The sequence below is a fragment of the Anguilla anguilla genome, chromosome 13 (genome assembly GCF_013347855.1).
Source record: "Anguilla anguilla isolate fAngAng1 chromosome 13, fAngAng1.pri, whole genome shotgun sequence".
NCBI classification, from domain to species: Eukaryota; Metazoa; Chordata; class Actinopteri; order Anguilliformes; family Anguillidae; genus Anguilla; species Anguilla anguilla.
In genome coordinates this window covers 23756211-23773091 of record NC_049213.1, presented here as the reverse complement: position 1 = coordinate 23773091, position 16881 = coordinate 23756211, and the positions used below count along the sequence as shown (strand labels likewise).

The 16881-nt window shown below is 46.6% G+C and overlaps 1 protein-coding gene across 3 annotated transcripts in view; it reads right to left on the bottom strand.

Annotated features, from left to right (window-relative positions):
- atg7 (ATG7 autophagy related 7 homolog (S. cerevisiae)) overlaps window positions 1-16881 on the bottom strand; it is a 44722-nt gene that overhangs the window by 9932 nt on the left and 17909 nt on the right. For all 3 annotated transcript variants that reach the window (XM_035388526.1, XM_035388527.1, XM_035388528.1), the window contains 3 exons: window positions 15890-15965; window positions 12927-13007; window positions 10810-10932 (listed from right to left, as the gene is read on the bottom strand). In XM_035388526.1, coding sequence (XP_035244417.1) covers window positions 10810-10932; window positions 12927-13007; window positions 15890-15965 — 280 coding nt within the window. The remainder of the gene's footprint in view (window positions 1-10809; window positions 10933-12926; window positions 13008-15889; window positions 15966-16881) is intronic.

The window sequence follows — 16881 nt, the reverse complement described above, 5'->3', positions numbered from 1 at the left end:
TCATTTTAATGTTTAAATTGATTTTATGATTTAGCGTAGTCCAAAATCTATTTTAGTGTTCAGTGTTTTAGTTCTATGTAATTTATATATGAAAGTTCTTACTAGAATTTTCTTAATGGTATTTTCGATTTCTTGAATGTGAATGCAATTTCAGTAATTTTACTTCTTAATATAATTGATGAAGCTAAATTGTTAATTAACATTCTTGTATGTTGGCTACTTAATCTCAAGTTCCCCATAGGAAAAATAAAGTTATTTATTCTATTCTATTCCATTCTATTACATTCTGTAATTTGAGCATTTAAGAATGATTACCTACTGCAAGTGTTCATGAGGAAGAGAAGGATCTATCTTCAGTGTTCATGAGAAGACTACAGTGTAGTTTTTGGCTTGTCCATTTGCAGCGCGTATGAAGAAGCCAGTGTCTACCTGCAGAGTTTACGAAGGGGCCAGGGCGCAGTCAGACGCTCGGCAGGGGAGAGGGGGCTGCTGGTGGGAACAGGGTTAATGTGAGGGTCCCAGCTGGAGGGTCACGGGGATGTTTTATTTTCATTACGGAACAGGCCCAGGCAATACAAACAAAGGGCAGCTCCGCGGCCGGGAGGGCGAGGGCAGCGGGGCCGGCCCGGGAGGGAAGTCTTCCAGACGGGTTTTCCCCTTCTCCGCGGCCCCTGATTTACTGGCACGTCCCCGCTTTTCATCATCTCCCGGCCTTCAGCGGCGAATCTGCACCAGCTCCCGCCCCTCCAAACCAATTTCACATCCACTCCCCCGGGAATGTGACTCACACCCCTGCTTCGCTTTGGCTTCACAACCTTATTAAAAAAAAGTTAAAAAAACAGACCCACGCAAACTCAGAACTACGCGGGTCTGTACGCGGCGGACGCAAGTCACGGCGCCCCAAAGACAGGATCTCTCCCCTCTTCTCCTCCAGCGGATTCACGTAAATACCAGCTACGAAAACAAATGCAGACTCTCTTGGGTGTGGTAGCCTAGCAAACTACAGCTGTGGTTTGTTGTTTCTCTGGACATAGGGTTGCTCGACTTGACTTGGCTTCTCTCCCTCCCCCTCCCCCTCCCCCTCCCCCTCCCTCCCTCCCTCCCTCTCTCTCTCCTTTTTCCCCTCTGTGTGACACATTTCCTGCCCTACATATCAAGACAAACACTTCCAATGATTAGAGTTCTTGTATATTCCAGTGTCAGTTCTCTCCACTCCTCTATCAAATGAATAAAAGGCTGTAACATTTAGAAGTTTTTAACGCAGAAAATAAACAAACCGAATACAGATTGTCAAACCCATCGGTAGGGACTCACTTTTAACATGACCTTGCGTTATGCTAAAACACCTTTTCTCAAAATGTTCGTGATTACCTCTGGATGTGACCCAGTCTAAATCAACATAAAAACATAACTCCTGAAAATCACTGACCACTTGGCCTTAATTCTCAGCTACACTGAGAAAATGAACTACACAGAGAAACACCACAACAGCCTACTGGCACTGTTCCAAGGTTCAAAGAGGGTATGTGACTTGTGCTTTGGGAAAATGGGGGGAGGATCTGTCTGCTTTTTAAGTCACTGCTAAATTATATACTATGTCTTAAAGATGCACAAGGAAGAGATGTACTGTAGTAACTCACATAATGTCAACAATTAACTTCAGTTAATTAAAATAGGCATAGTGCTTCTTTGGTTTCTGTGTACAGTAACATGGGTAAATCTGTTTCTTGAAACTTAGCACTATCATTTTGATGCATATTAAGTATATTATTTTTATTGGTTTACCCTGAAAGCATTTTGCAGTACCACTCTCTCTCTCTCACACACACACACAGGCACACACACACACACTAACATACATACATAGATACTGTGCGTATTACGCAAAATATGCCAATTGTCTACCCTATAAGGTTATCACCAATTTTTCACTTCCAAAGGGCATGTTTGCATAGTAATGAGTCTGTGCTAAAAACACAGATTTCCAGGCATAAGCTAATTTCAAGTTGAGCCAAATTTACATTAATTATGCAAATAACATAAGTCGCAATTAACAGACACAACAGCATCTCCATTTTATCTCTACCTTGGAGGCAATTAGTTTGCAACATTAAAGTTTGCCCTTGCTCCTCCAAATAATGATTAATTGCTGAAATAGGCTATATGAACTGGTTGGGTTTTATGCTCATATTGAGTGCCTTTCTTTGATAAAGATAGCCTACATGAAGAGACAGGGCCATTTCAGAAACAGATGTTATTGCAGTCCCCTCTCTCTCTCAAAAAAACAAAAAAAAAAAAACACAAAAAAAACCAAAAAAAAACACTAGAACTCAAAGTGCGGAGAATGGCAAATTAAAAATGTCTGACTTTTAGGTTATTTGCATTTTAATAGCCCGAGGCCTTTGTTTATACACATAATGGATCACTGCACTATGAAAACATTCCACTAGATACCAAGAACAGTCTAAGCCCCTTGATTGCTGCTCTCTAACACAAGACCAACCCACATGCCCATTGCACAGTCCAACCCATATACTCATCGCTAAATCAGTTTGACCCTGGCAATTCTTGAATACACACACACAATGTGAGTACTATGGCACAGAAAAAAAAAACTGTCACAGGCAAATTGGTCCTGGAACCAAGTTAGATCATTTAGAAATTTTCCATTCACCTTCATTAGCTATATCATTATTCAAGGGGCTCAGAACACAAATCTCAGGGTTAATGTGCATCAACACACAGTCCCCCTGCTGTGATCATTAGTTCATTAAGTACTATATGTACTATTACACTTATTTCACAAATATATTCAAAAACATGAACGGTAAGTAAGTCATGCAGTCCTGAATGTCTGGTGTACTGATCCTTCTGCATATTTGATCTCCATTTGCTGTGAAATGTCAACCAAGTGTATTTAAAACTGGATTTCAATTTCTAAAAAATCAAGATAGACAAAAAAGAAACACAAGAATATATGACAATCAAACTGCAATAAAACAAGAGTGTGTCATTTGAAACACAGTCAAAGCAGATGTGGTCAATGTGACTCCTTTCCCAAATCACAAAGAAGATTAATGGAGTCTGTGGCTTAATCGAACCATGGCGGTAAATAGGAACGACCCAATCTTCAGATAAAAAGAGCTGTCTGAGTTCAATTAAGAAAATGAACAGGCTCTCAATGCAAGCAAATGGATATCATGTGAAAAAACCAAGAGCAGCACAGCATCATTACCCTCCCTCAGTAACACAGCAGATAACTCGGAGTTTGATCCAAGCTCAATAAAGTTCAGTGTCCAGTGGGGCGATGTGTGAGTGTACACATGCAGTACAAATGTCCCTGTTTGATGGGCTTGGATCACAATAGTAATACAGTCATCGACAACCTCATGGGGAAGGGCTTTCACCGTAAATACAAAAGAATATACAAACCAAAAGCAGAGATTTGACTACTACCATGAAACTGATTTCAAATAATCACTTTTTGTGTTGTATGCCAGGTCCTCCTTGCAAAAAAGAGATTTTCGATCTCAGTGGGGTTTTCTTGGTTAAATAAAAGTTAAACTGTACAGTTGGATTACTGTGCAATGAAGTAACTCAACCAATCTTTGCTGCTGCTTCAGTCAATCCTGATGGGTGAAGCCACACTGCTGAGATGGTCTCTCATAAAGAGCGGTCAGTAAAAGACCACAATCTGAACCACACATTCTCTGGGCTGACAAACAAGTGGAAGGAAGTAAACAGAGACTATGGGGATTCCCCCCGCCCCCTCCCCCAGCACCACCACCACCCCTTACAGGGGTTACAGGTGTCTGCATTTAAAGAGCTCCGGTGGTTTTGTCCCATCTCCTTAACGACCCCATAAGCACTGTCTGAGCAGGAAGAATGCCCAGCCAGTCCAGAATGTTCCATCCAAGTTCACAAACAAAGGCCACTCAGAAATGCCCGAGCCACTCTTCATTCACACAAAGCTACACCTGACACAGACAAAACCATTCACGGCACACTGGGCCTTTCCCCAGCACAACTGTGGAGTGCGGAAACACCGACTGCCCCATCGCTTTCCTGAAGGGCGAGAACTGGCTCACAGCAATTAAAAAACACACTTTCCTGAAGGTGTTGGAAAAAACGATATTCAGGGCTTCTACAGACGTGCATCTTGTTCCCACACAGATAGAGACCCCATGGTCCCGATTGCTTGTAAAAACTGATGCTTAAATATTACATAGATGTATTATTTGAGCCCAGTTGTGACTGGGTGGTCACAGTGAAACTGTGCACAGGATGGCTCCACAGCAGGTGTGTAAAATGAGACAGAGGTAAGGTGTGGTGGAGCAGCGTCACTCGCGAGTGTGGCTCTGGAGCTCTAGGCTCTATTTCAGGCGCACAACAAAGAGGAGAAGAAGAAAAAAAACTCCTCGGAAAGGTGTTGCAGGCAGAAACCTGTCCTGGGTTTAATTACAGGCGTGATTTACAACCAAAGCCACCTGTTTGCCGGTTGACAGCCGCTGGTCACAGCAGCGATGGCTCGGGTCGTACCTGTAAGCTCTCTGCAAATCGCCCTTTGTGGAAAAGCACTCATTAAAATCCAAAAACTTGAAAATGGAGCTCATCCAAAAGACTTAGGCACATCACTGGAAAACGGTTCTGCTTCACAAAACCTAATCTTTATCTTGGATCAAGAAGAGCTTCTAATTCAGAGGACACGGCCCCTAACTACAGACTCCACGTAGTGATATTCTGATCCAGAGTTAAGACCACCACAAAGGCAAGTTCTCTGAGTCTATTTTGAGCATGCTATTCCCTTTTGGAGAGTAATCCAGCTGAAATCAAAAGGAAAACCTAGTTGACATGATTAATTAACGCGCACTGGAAAATTACCAATTTGTTCATAATTTATTACATGTGACTTTATCCCTTGTTTGGCACAAATAAGACAAAACCTAAAAAGTGCGTTGCTTAAATTTCCATTGCTCATATTACAAAGTATAAAAGAACGCACAAAGCCTATGCTTCTTAAACGGGCAAAGACCTCTGCTAAATCTGCTGAGCAAAAATCCACACAGAAAAAGCAGAAACTATGAGCAGCTTTAGGTCTGTCCACACAGGTAAACTGGGGAAAAAAATCATTTCGGTTTAAAGTTTCCTTTGTGCAGGAAAGAGGGGAAGCGAGGCAGGAAACGGTGGCAGGGCCAGCCGCACCTTTGTTTGGGGGGAAAATAAAAACAGGGGGACGATCCTATCTTTCCGTTCCATGCGCCGGGTGAACAATCAGAGGGAGATAAGAGGTACGGGGCCTGCTCCCGTGTGGCAAAGCTGCAGGGATTCAGAGCAGATTAGCAGGGTCCTATGCCAGCTGCACACAGAAGCCCATAAAGAGCCCGGGCGGTCTCACGGCGAATGCATGCGGGGGTTTCGCTCTGGCCCCCACGCAATCTCTGCGGGCCCTGCCCGCCCCCCCGGGCAGGCTGGGGTACGGGCACACACCGCACACAGGCCACCTGTAAAGGGACCTACTCTCTGTACCGTCCGCACAGCACGGCTGAGTGTGTAAATCTGTCATGGTGCCACGGCGACCGCGCCTCGTATAGCAGCCCGCAGCGTAGCTCCCATGAGGACAGCGGGGCCCTGCGACTCCTCTAGGCCACAGCCAGAGACGGGCCGGCCTCTCCGCTACAGGCCCTCTTTACATGCCAAGGGCATTATTAAGGACTCCAAAAAACTGTTGCACTGGGACAGATCGCAGCCAGGTGGCGAAGGCGCTGAAGCGGGAAGTCAGCCGCCGCGCACGGGCGAGGTCTGACACTCGCCGTGACTTTGTCCTTCTTCCCCACAAAAGCTCTGAGGCTCCGGAGTCGCTAACCCAGAAGCACCTCAGCAGAAACGCGTCTGGCGGCACCGGAGACGTGGGGACGTCGGCCTTCCTGCTGCGCCGACGCCTTTCTACGGGCTTCGCCCGGAACGTTCCGCCACCGCGGGAACGCGGCCCGCGGACGGCGACCTCCAGGCGGCGGGAAGACGAGGCGGCACCGCGTCGCCGCGTGCGGGAAGGGCGGGGGCTGGAATCGGAGCCGTGAGTCACACCCCGCGGACACACCGAGTTTGGCAGGGGACGGGAGGGGGGAAAGAATCCAGCGTGACGCGGGGAGGGAGCTACAGCGGGGCGTCCTGCGTACGCTCCACAGCTGCGAACGGGTCATAAAAAATGGATCTGGGGAAAGGAGCACTGCAGAACATCCAATGCCATCTCTCCCGCTGTAGTCGCGCGCGGTGTAGTTTCACATCCAGCCACAAGCGGCACAAATCCGCCAAAGATGCAAATAGTAAAAAAAAAAAAAAAAAAAAAAAAAAAAAACGTAAAACTTTTCTTTTGCCCTTAAACTTACATCTGGTAACAATTTTTAGCTGGTAGCAACCAACTAGTGTTTCTGCCACAGCGCTACCACCTACAGGGACCACTTAGCTCACAGCTGTGCGCCTGGTACCAAGCAGGCATTGTAAAGCTCCGCAGCCCTGATTACCAAAAGCAGCTTTATCAACATGTCATTTGCGAGCGCGTTGTGCAATTTCTTCCCCCCTACCCCGGAGATTAGAGGCAAATGACAGCAGCTGACTATGAGCAGAAGGCGAAATGGGACCGGTTTAACGGGGCGCTCCGCGTCGGCTCTGCTGGGAAACTTTCCGATTATCAGGCTTTTGCACGGTCCTCACCGCATTGCCGCGTCACACCGACTGAGCATGATGGGCCTTTTACACAGACAGAGCAGTTGGGACTTGCCGCTCATTGTTTTCCACGGAAAGAACAATGCAGTAGAGCAAAAAGTCACGCGACATTGAATTATTTGAACTTCTGTCGCTGTGCTCGATCATGCAGACGCGAGCGACCAATCGCTGCTGAACTGAGAAGAACGACGAATCTTAACAAGACAGCGGACCAGTTTACCTATCAAAAATTGCGAAAGTTATATGTATATGTTTGTAATAACATCAGGTTTTAGGCTTCATGAAAACGGCGATGCAAGCTAAAGCTAGATAATGATTTTTCTTATTCATTATTAGGTTAGCCATCGCAGCCACGTCCTCACGACCCTTCAGATTGATAAGTCAGCCGTTAGCTCAAAGGTTATCAGTGAAAGCCGCTTCCTGTGTGGCGGTAAAGGCCGGCCCCTTCCCGTGAGTGACAGCACTCTTCGAGCAGTCTCCCCCCCCCTCAGCCCTCAGCGGCTAACTGGATCGATACGAGCGCATGCACCTCGAGAAACAGGGACACAAATTCAGCTGCACTTTGGGCAAATCTGAACTCGCGATCGTAACTCCTCAACAGCACGTGGGGATTCGGCTTTAGTGAATGTATTTTGCACGTAAAAGCAAAACTCGGGGATAAAATGGCAGTGTTACAGGAAACACAATCCGCGGCACTATAAATGGAGAGGCCAGTTTTCATCACGTGTGCGGTGGCGCATCGTTTCCCGACTCTTTTAACGCCAACTGACATTCATTTTTTGCCTTTTCTTTTCATGCTTTACACAGCTTTTTAGAATCAGTCAGCACTGCCGTGAAATATGAACACTTGCAAGATTCATAGGAAACCGAGTAATGGAACAAAGAGAAATGTATTCTACTGGCGAAGCTCGCACAACGAGGGCCTTCTTAGTGACGTAGATGAACACTAGATGTGGGAGGGACTGAATCTGGAATAGACCTGACACAAACAGAGATCCTTTGTGTCGAGTGTCAGAAAATCTTTGTTGGCTATTCACCCGTGGTCTCGAGAGCAGATAACGAAATCATTCACTCAACTCTGAATGAGGTCTGTAGGAGGGTGACAGATTTGTTGGCGGAGACAATGCTGTCAAGACGGAATATGATCAGGCTGAATCATGTAAAAAAAAAAAAAAAAAAAAAAAAAGAAGGGAAAGAGAAGAAAACATAACGGTCAGAACTCATGTAATTGCTGCAAAAGTGAAGAAAAAAACCCATTCGTTTCCAAGAGCAGGTCTGGTGACACAATCAAAGGCCTGCGTGCTGGCGGGACGGAGGCTCGTGAGCGTCACGGACTCTGAGGGGGGAAAGCGCTCCTCTCAGGGGCCAAGCCAGTGAGTCAGAGCCGTGGGCTGTGTTTATGGCCACAAACGTAGCGACCGCGCCGCCCCCGAACTGCAGCCGCACGCGTGGGCCGCTTCTGGCTTCCCATCCAGGGGGGATGAGAAACAGTTTCCTTCACGTCCGCGCAGAGGTGGCAAACGCCACACCCCGGCTGGCCATGGGGCCGCGAGGAGCCCGCTCTCGGCCTGCTCCCGAGCCCCCTGACCTTTCCCCCCTGAGCGCGGCTGAATGGAGGCACATCAAGCGACTCCCTGGCATGGCTGTGCCACAGCACTGACTCAGAATGAGAGACGCCCAGGCTGGAGAGAGGGACAGGGGACTGGGCACATAATCACTGCTCTTAGCCCCACCGCTACTTTCAGCCTTCACTGTATCTGTACTCGGTTACAACAGCACTGCCCACAGACATTAGCCTCATGTTTAAATACATCCTGGGGGGGAGGGGGTTTGGTGTTTTGGGTCCAGTTAACCCCCAAAACACTTTGGGAAACCTGACTGGAGTGCTCTTTCTTCCACTGCGACCACTCTCCATACACACACCCCAGAGCCATCCTCACGAAGGTATGATTCATACAGCAGCATGAGGCCGGCACACACAACCACAACCAAACTGGACACCCAAAGCCCTCTGCCACCATGTTAAAAAATACATTACCCACATTCCAACTCTGCTAAAATTACAGAAAATATGCAGTTTACACGTGCCAGACTGCATGAGGAACGCAAACAGCTTCACATACAGCATGTCATATACCCAACATATGGGATCATGAGTGTAAACTTACACATATATATAAATAGACTTTTTCCATTCTAAAATATACCAATACAGGAATACGGGATTCACTAAATCCCCAATAAACCTGTTATTTATATTATCCAAGTCTCTCAAGCTGCTTTGTTTACTTTGAATCTATGCCTAAGACTTCTCCGCCATCAGCCACTGTTTATATGGGTCCAAGCATAGACTTCAATTATCTATGCAAATAGACATTTGTTGCAATATGCTGAAGTCACGATTAATCATTTCCATTTAGTAATTATAGTTAAACACACACCCATTGCCAAAAAACATAACATTGTATTCACTTTGAATGCTTTCAAAGGGCACCATATAGGAGGGAAAGTTAAGAACATACCAAGGGCCCTGTCTGACAGGGGCCCTCAAAAAATGTGTGCTGTAGGGACGGGGTCGTTTGCAGTGGGGGAGGAACAACGGAGGATTTATTTCATGGGGCCCAAAATCCCTGGCAACACTCCCGAATGTTTTACGCAAGTAAAAGTCAGATTCACTTGGCTGTGGGTCTTGAGCATTTTTTGTCCTTCTAGAATATTCAGTTCCTAGAATCCTCTAATGCTATGAGCGAGAGCTGTGTGCTGACGTGGGATTTTCCCACAGTTTCAAGCTCTCTCTCAAGCCATATTTGTCATATGAGAGTCTTGATGAAGCTGTATACCAGTCTCTGACTGTTGTCAGAAAACACTGAATGTTCCAGAGAAACCAAATGAAACCCAGATGTGAGACTCGCAGGCCAAGAATTGCAAATAAAAAGAGGTTAGATTTGGTACCACTGACAGTTTTTCTCCAAATAGACTAAAAAAAAACCCAAAAACTTTCAATGGAAGTGGACGTTTATTGCTGTACTGCATGATGTTGACATTTTTTGTTAGCATACCTTCACAGGAACTGCTCATGTTTTAGATGTTTGCTGTACAACTCTTCAGTCATGTACTCAAGGGAGCATTTTTTTCATGAAATCCCTCCCTCAGACGACAAGAACACACCATCCTTTCCACACACAACACTATTAGTCACAGCATTAGTCACTGCACACTAAAGCTTTATAAATCAATGATCACTTTAATAATACCTTTTCTTAAAAGGTGAGTTCTCGTCCAGCTTCTTGACAAAAACAGTTGCACTTGTTGACTTTTCTGAGTTCCAATACAGTTGCCTGGTGCACACTGTCATTTGTCAGATTCTGTGTTGGAAGACAGCCCAAGTTTTACATACAAACAAATTATCTGGCTTGGAGAATTTCTGGGGGCTACCCAACCCAGAGTTCAAAGGGCAAAATCACTGCAATAGCTCAGGTTCCCAGATGTTCACCATTCAGTAGAACACACAAAAAGCCAGGCAAGTTGGAACAGGCTTTCTGAATCCTTTCTTCCCAACATGACCGAAGGCTGTTGGCTAAAACCGATATATCATATTATGAGCTGTCACACTATGAAGAAATGCCCACAGAGTTCAGTACCATAACTCCAATTAGATTTCCACTTTGACATGGGTGAAATCTATGGGTATTTAGAGTTGGTCAAATTATGCATGTACGCACACATACACACTGACGCATGCACGCACGCACGCACGCACGCACGCACGCACACGCACACACGCACACGCACACGCACACGAACACGCACACGCACACGCACACGCACACGCACACACGTACACACGTACACACGTACACACGTACACACGCACACACACACACACACACACGCACACACGCACACACACACACAGAGCATGTATTACTCGATTACAGAGAGTCTGCCAGGTTCTGCCCCCATGGGAGAGCCAGCAGGTCTGGATGAGCTGAGGCCTGTCAGGCGGCAGCTGGCACGTTGCACAGGTTAAACACTCTGGCGCGGGGGGGGGGGGGTGCGGAGACAGCCAATCAGACGCGGCCTTACCTCAGCCGCCTGCGTCTCCTGGTGAAGGAGGGTCAGCCCCGTCAGGTCCTCCAGGAAGGAGTGAGAGGAGTTGAAGACTTTGGATAGGAACTGAAACCCCTCGCGCTCGTAGTGATCCAGTACCTGCGGCGGGAGGAAAAACAGAAGTGCGCTGGTACAATACGTCACCAGTCTCACAAACTCAACAGGTACAGAGATAATGAGGCCCCACGATTCTGACACACTGACACACACACACACACACACACACACACTCAAAAGCACAGCCATCTGGCGCTGCCACATGTTAACGGGGTTGGCGACTGAGGGACTGGGCCCGTCTCTGTCACCGACACTCTGACGGCCCCGCCCCGAAATTACACTGGAGCCATTCACGGCTCTCTCCAGCCATTCTCTACAGAGATAGAGTTTCCCCAGCCCCACGAGATGAACATCACTGAGCACTCTGAAGGATGGGGTGGCGTCAGCGCTACGAGAAACAGACGCCAGAGAAAGAGCCAGCGCTGACATCCTCCATTACGCTACAAGTTGTGAAACTGAAGTTTCTTCCCCCCCCTCATCTAATTCAGGGTATAATATCCATTTCGTAAGGCGAGGCCAGAGTTGTTCAGTTGCACTTACAGGTCTAAACAGTGTTACTTGCAATAAACTGAGCCTCTTCTCCTAGCAACATGGAAACAGAAGCAATGGAGCCTTCACAAAATTTCATTATGTTTTCCAGAAGTGTATCCCATGATTCCAAGCTTTGACTGATGCGGCCCATAAAATCCTAGCAACCATGTGACACGGAGTGAGGGGGATGCACATCTGGTTTACATAAGCTTCTCACAGCTAGATGTGGTACGCCCTCTGCTTTTCATAACTACCCTTCCATAATTGTTTAGAGAAGCTGGAAAGCCTTCGTTCAGTGAAGATAAAAATTTCATGGCCCTGAAATTGTCTCTTTGAAGCTACTGCATCTGGTGGCAAACGACGCTTTCCAAAGGTCAGCTAAGCTACTGGCTACCTTTCTGCCGCGGGTTTTGCGTCACGGTTTGTGACAGCGTCAGAGCGGCTACAGTAACTTATTTTTAAGAAGTGCAGCTTCCGTGGTTTGCAAGATTTCATTTTCTGTGCTATGGGGGTGGGAAAAAAACAGCTAAATTGAAAAAACGTTTTCCAGCAGAGGGGTTGAGATCTTTTGTATCTTTTTTCCATGGTAATCTGCCTTTTAGGACTATCTAGTTCTTTCTTTCTCTGGATAAACCTCGTTGTTGCTTTTTTTTCAGCTGAAGTCTGCATTTAGGGAAATGACTTTTTTGTGCAGAGTGAAAAAGGCTTTGATAAAAAAGAAGTGTGATATAAGTTGTAACATTTTAATTAAATGAGTTATTTGCTTTGCTTCTTTTGAAAGTTTGAAGACATTTTGCACAACTACACACAAGGGTTGGGAAGAAGTCAGTGAGCCTGAAGTATGAGAGCTGGTAGTGTGATCTCTTGCCTTCAGGGCTAATGCACTGCATTTTGACCAATCAGAAACAAACATGGAGAAGAGATTGTACTGCTGCACTAGTTTTGGGCCAATGAGAAACACGAATGGAGCAGAGACTGTCCTGCCTCATTCATTTTGAACCAATGGTGACCGGAAAGAACTGGGAACTGCTTCTACACGTGTGCAAAAAATTGAGTTGGCTCCCTGGTTACCGGGACAGGAACCCTTCACAGAACTGAGGCCCCAGGAGAAAAAAACAAACAAACAAACAAACAAAAAAAACACTTCGATCCAGGGTTAATTACTCACATGTGACAATGACATCAACAACCAACTGGGGTGCAATTGAGACCATATGGGTCTTTTACTTAAATACATCCCCTCCCCCAAATCTGCCTCCTGGGATGCTGGGGGTGTTTGGGTCCCACTGAAATCTACTAGACCCCACAGGGAATATGTCAATCAATGCGACAAATATAACATGATATTTAATGAATAGAGAATATTCAAATATACTGTAAGAAATGCCAAGCAAGATGAAAAAAAAGATAAAAAACAGAACATAAATACAAAATAAATACATTGCAATTACGTCATATTTAGAAAATGTGCGATACAAGGGACCCAGAAAAGATACTTGACTTACTATAGGTGAACAGGCAGTGCATTTGTCAAAAGCCAAACTTGCAGGAAGAACATTGTCAAATCTTGACAGAAATCCTCGGATCTGTAAACAAACGCAAATACAATACAAAGATTATGATCGGAGCACACTTCCTGAGGATGACATAACAGAGGCCTGAGTATGCAAATGTCTTTGACCACAGTGCCCCCTGGTGGTCCGTGGTTAAGGCCCCCCTCAGGGGCAGGTTGGCCTTAATCTTCCCATAAACAGTCCGCCATGCTTTCCTCTGACATGAACAGGCAGATGGAATCGCATGAGGTCTGTGCTAAAGCGCAGTGAATTTTGGGGAGGTCAGCCGATCCACTCAAATCCACTCCACATTTTCCTTTTTCCCCAGCATAAAAGTTCATTTAAGCTCCTCAGCCTAAATCAAAAGCGGAATGAAAAGGCAGTCCTTCAGCGGCTTTAGGGAAAATTAAGCTACATCAGCTTAAAATGAACTGACACACTGTAACACAGTGTAGATGAAAAGTACCATTGTTTTGTTTTCTAATAATCCCAGAAGCTTGTGACGTGCTATGGCAAATCATTTCACAAGAGGCGTTAACTCATCAAATATCCAGGAAAATGTTCACTTCCACATACACAATACTAAAAATATTAATTCACTCAAAACATACAAGCTCAGTACTGTATTTTATGTCCATTCTGAAGGAAGATTACAAGAAAGACGTAACACAAAAAAAAAACAGAGCCAGCAGTTCAAACTGTTCCTTTGCATTAGATTGCGTACTCTGATAACGCTATGGCTCAGAGGGCTTCAGTGGGGGCCTGCTTTTGCAGACTGGGCACAGATCTGTGTGGCAGCGGTTCGCCAGTCCAATTAAAAGTTAGCCGTTTGCTCGAGGTTGGACGGGAAGCGGCATCGCTGAGGTACGTGCCACAAGACACGCAAAACCCAGCGCCCGCTGGAGCAAGACGAGGAGTCTGGTGCTCCTCCAAACGCCGGCTTCACGTAACGAGACGCTGAGCGAAAGCGACAGCGCAGAGGAGCGCGGCAGGCGGGGTGAGACGCCTCGGCACGCGGAGGGAGCGGGGAAACGCTCCGGCCCCGAGCCGCTGAGGTCCGCCATGCTGGACGCCCGCGCGCCTCGGAGCGCGGTAACGCCCGCACCGTACGCATTTCCACAGAAACGCCCTCCGGCCTGCGTGTGCCCGCTCACGCGTTACAGCTGTCCCGACCCTTCCCACACCTGACGCACAACATGCGCCAGAATCACAATCTCTCCAAGGAGAAGAACAACGACTGGAAACATTCTTTAAAAAGCACATAATCCCATAAGATTTTGTACAAAATTAGCCCTGAGACAAACGGTCACTGTTTGGTGCTTCATCGGCCTATTTGTTCTGCCATGTCACTCAATTAGTTGCAAAATGGAGGCACTGACTACAGTGACGAGGGGCTTATGAATGCAGTGGCGCTTCCCAACCACAGGGTGGAAGCGTAGGCTCACTGTAAAGATCCAGCCGTCCCTTGCTGCATCCTCTCTGCTGCACGGAAACAAAGGGAATGTGCACTACCACCGGCAGAACACTCAGAGGATCCAAACAGCCATTCTGTCACCAGCCTTCTCTAAAATGTCAATTAAGGCTAAACCGATGTACTTGTCAGCCGAACACAGCGGAAAACTGAGAAACGTCGAGGACAACAGCCAGGCTAAACGATTTCATGTGCTATTCCTCCTCACAGGGGCAGTTCATTAACGCTGCCCATTCTCTGGCTGCCCACATCGCAGATGCTACTGTCATTTTAAACAAGTGTGCAAAATAATAAATTAAAAACCCTTCACACATTTTCTGATTAATCTTGTTACATGCCTGAAGGCTCACAATTTGCAATTAATCAACAGATGGCATTATTTGCATAGACTCAGACATTGGAAATATGCTGATAATTTGGTCCAGGGACCTATGTGGATCCCCCCTGTTTGCATGGCTCACACTGACCCCATGACTGCCACAGAGCCCCAGTAATGAGCTGCATTCTGATTGGCTCAGGCCTGAAGCTCCGCCCAGGGAGAAAGGGCTGATCGCACAGCATGCACCCACCAAGGCTGGCTGGGAAGGTCAATTTTTTTTCAGGAAATTAAAATTCAGTAATTGGGAAAATGTTCTGAATGTTCGACGAGGACATTTAATATGTGGCCTTGAGTCTCTGGCCTCGCATTAATCTTATTCCAGCAAGGCTGGAGCAGGGTGTGCTTTTAATGGAAAAATAATTAATTCATTAATCACCATTCAATATACAAGTCCCTCTAAAAGGACCACAGTAGTATTGTGGCATTTCCTCATGATGGATCAGGTCCATAACTCAACTACAGAGAAAGAAACCGCAATGACCACTTCACAGTGACTGCCAGTCAAACTGCAAATCTGCACTTCATGGAGAGGTTACTAAAGGATACAACGTGGGAGTGACACACTGCTCTCAGCAAACAGAGACTCCATTCGGCATCAGAATTTAGGAAGTAAACTGGGCTGTTTGCCGTGCATTCACTTAGACTTGCCTTAGTGCATTTACACATCCAAGCAAATGTAAGCAATGCATTCTACAACCAGCGCTCATAATGAATTGTCATAGAATGGCTCCTGTAATGATGAAGCATTTACTTCCCTGAGCCAAGAAAAAATGTAAAATAGAAAGTATAAGCTCACGGTTGGGGATGCAGGAAACAGGAAGTGCCTGCGGGGCAAGCTTGAGTCATGGCAGGGACATTATGCACCCTGGGTAGACGTCCGAAAGCAAACCCTCACACACATTTCTATAGCGCCTTCCTTCCCTCCCTCCCTCCCTACCACAGAGAAAAAGCGATTCAAATACTGAATGTGTAATAATAGGATAATCATGAGCCAGAACAGTGGGATATGCATTGATTGGAGAGGGTAGAGTAATGGGTTCCCGTAGAAACCGCCCGATGACTAACCTGATGGGGTGCCAGGCCCAGTGACGTCGGGGGCTCGTTCATTCTGTCATCGCTGCTGCTGGCGACGGCGTAGCCTCTGTGGGGGACGGGGCGGGGGGAGTGGGGGTGCAGGGGCACAAACGGGGTCAGACACATTCTCTAGGGACAGAAACAGAGCCTGTCAGCTCGCCTCACTGTCAGGCCGGACTTCACCGGGACACACCCTCCCAGTTCGGCCTCTGCGCGCTACACTGTTTCAGCTTCGCCCGGACCGCTCGCGCCCGTGCGCACGCTGCTCTGGTCCTTCCCTCTACCCCGCCCCTTCCAAAACGACACAGACAAGGGGTTCTTTCGGTCCCCCTCAAAGTAACATTGGGAAAGAAGTGCTCCGTGGGTGGTGTTATGATTCCTGACGAGAAATAAGGCTAGTCAGCTCTTTATAGGATATTCCCATAGCACACTTCTGTCTCCACTCTTCTTCTTGACAGTGAAGAGAGCGCAGAAGCAGAACGTCCAGAAGACCAGACTGCCACACTCCTGCAGCGTCAAAGAGACGTTAAAGACCCCGTGGAATCGCCTTTTTTTACTTGCATTTGAATTGCTTGTTAAAGCACACGACAAATGCGTACACTCAGATTTTTGAACAGAAGACCGAATGTCCTTCACATGTAAAGCATGCCATTTATAAACAGGAGAGCGGGAGGTGGGATATAGCGTGTCCATTCTGTGTGCCTTTCCAGCAGTCAGTAGGGGCACGAAGCAGCAAACTGTTTAAGCACTCGTTGACATTTCTAAGAACTTATTAGCAGTCCACCTATAATACAACCTCAACGCCATTAGGTCACTGGAAGCATGCATTCACCTGTCTGATTGAAAAGAGGCTTAAACACTTTGCCAATTTGCTTTTAGGTAATTTACTACAATGATGCCCCTGCTTGCATCAACACGTACCAATTGTCTTTGTTTATTTTCATAAACTATTGGCCCGTGTTTGTTTACATTAATCAAACACT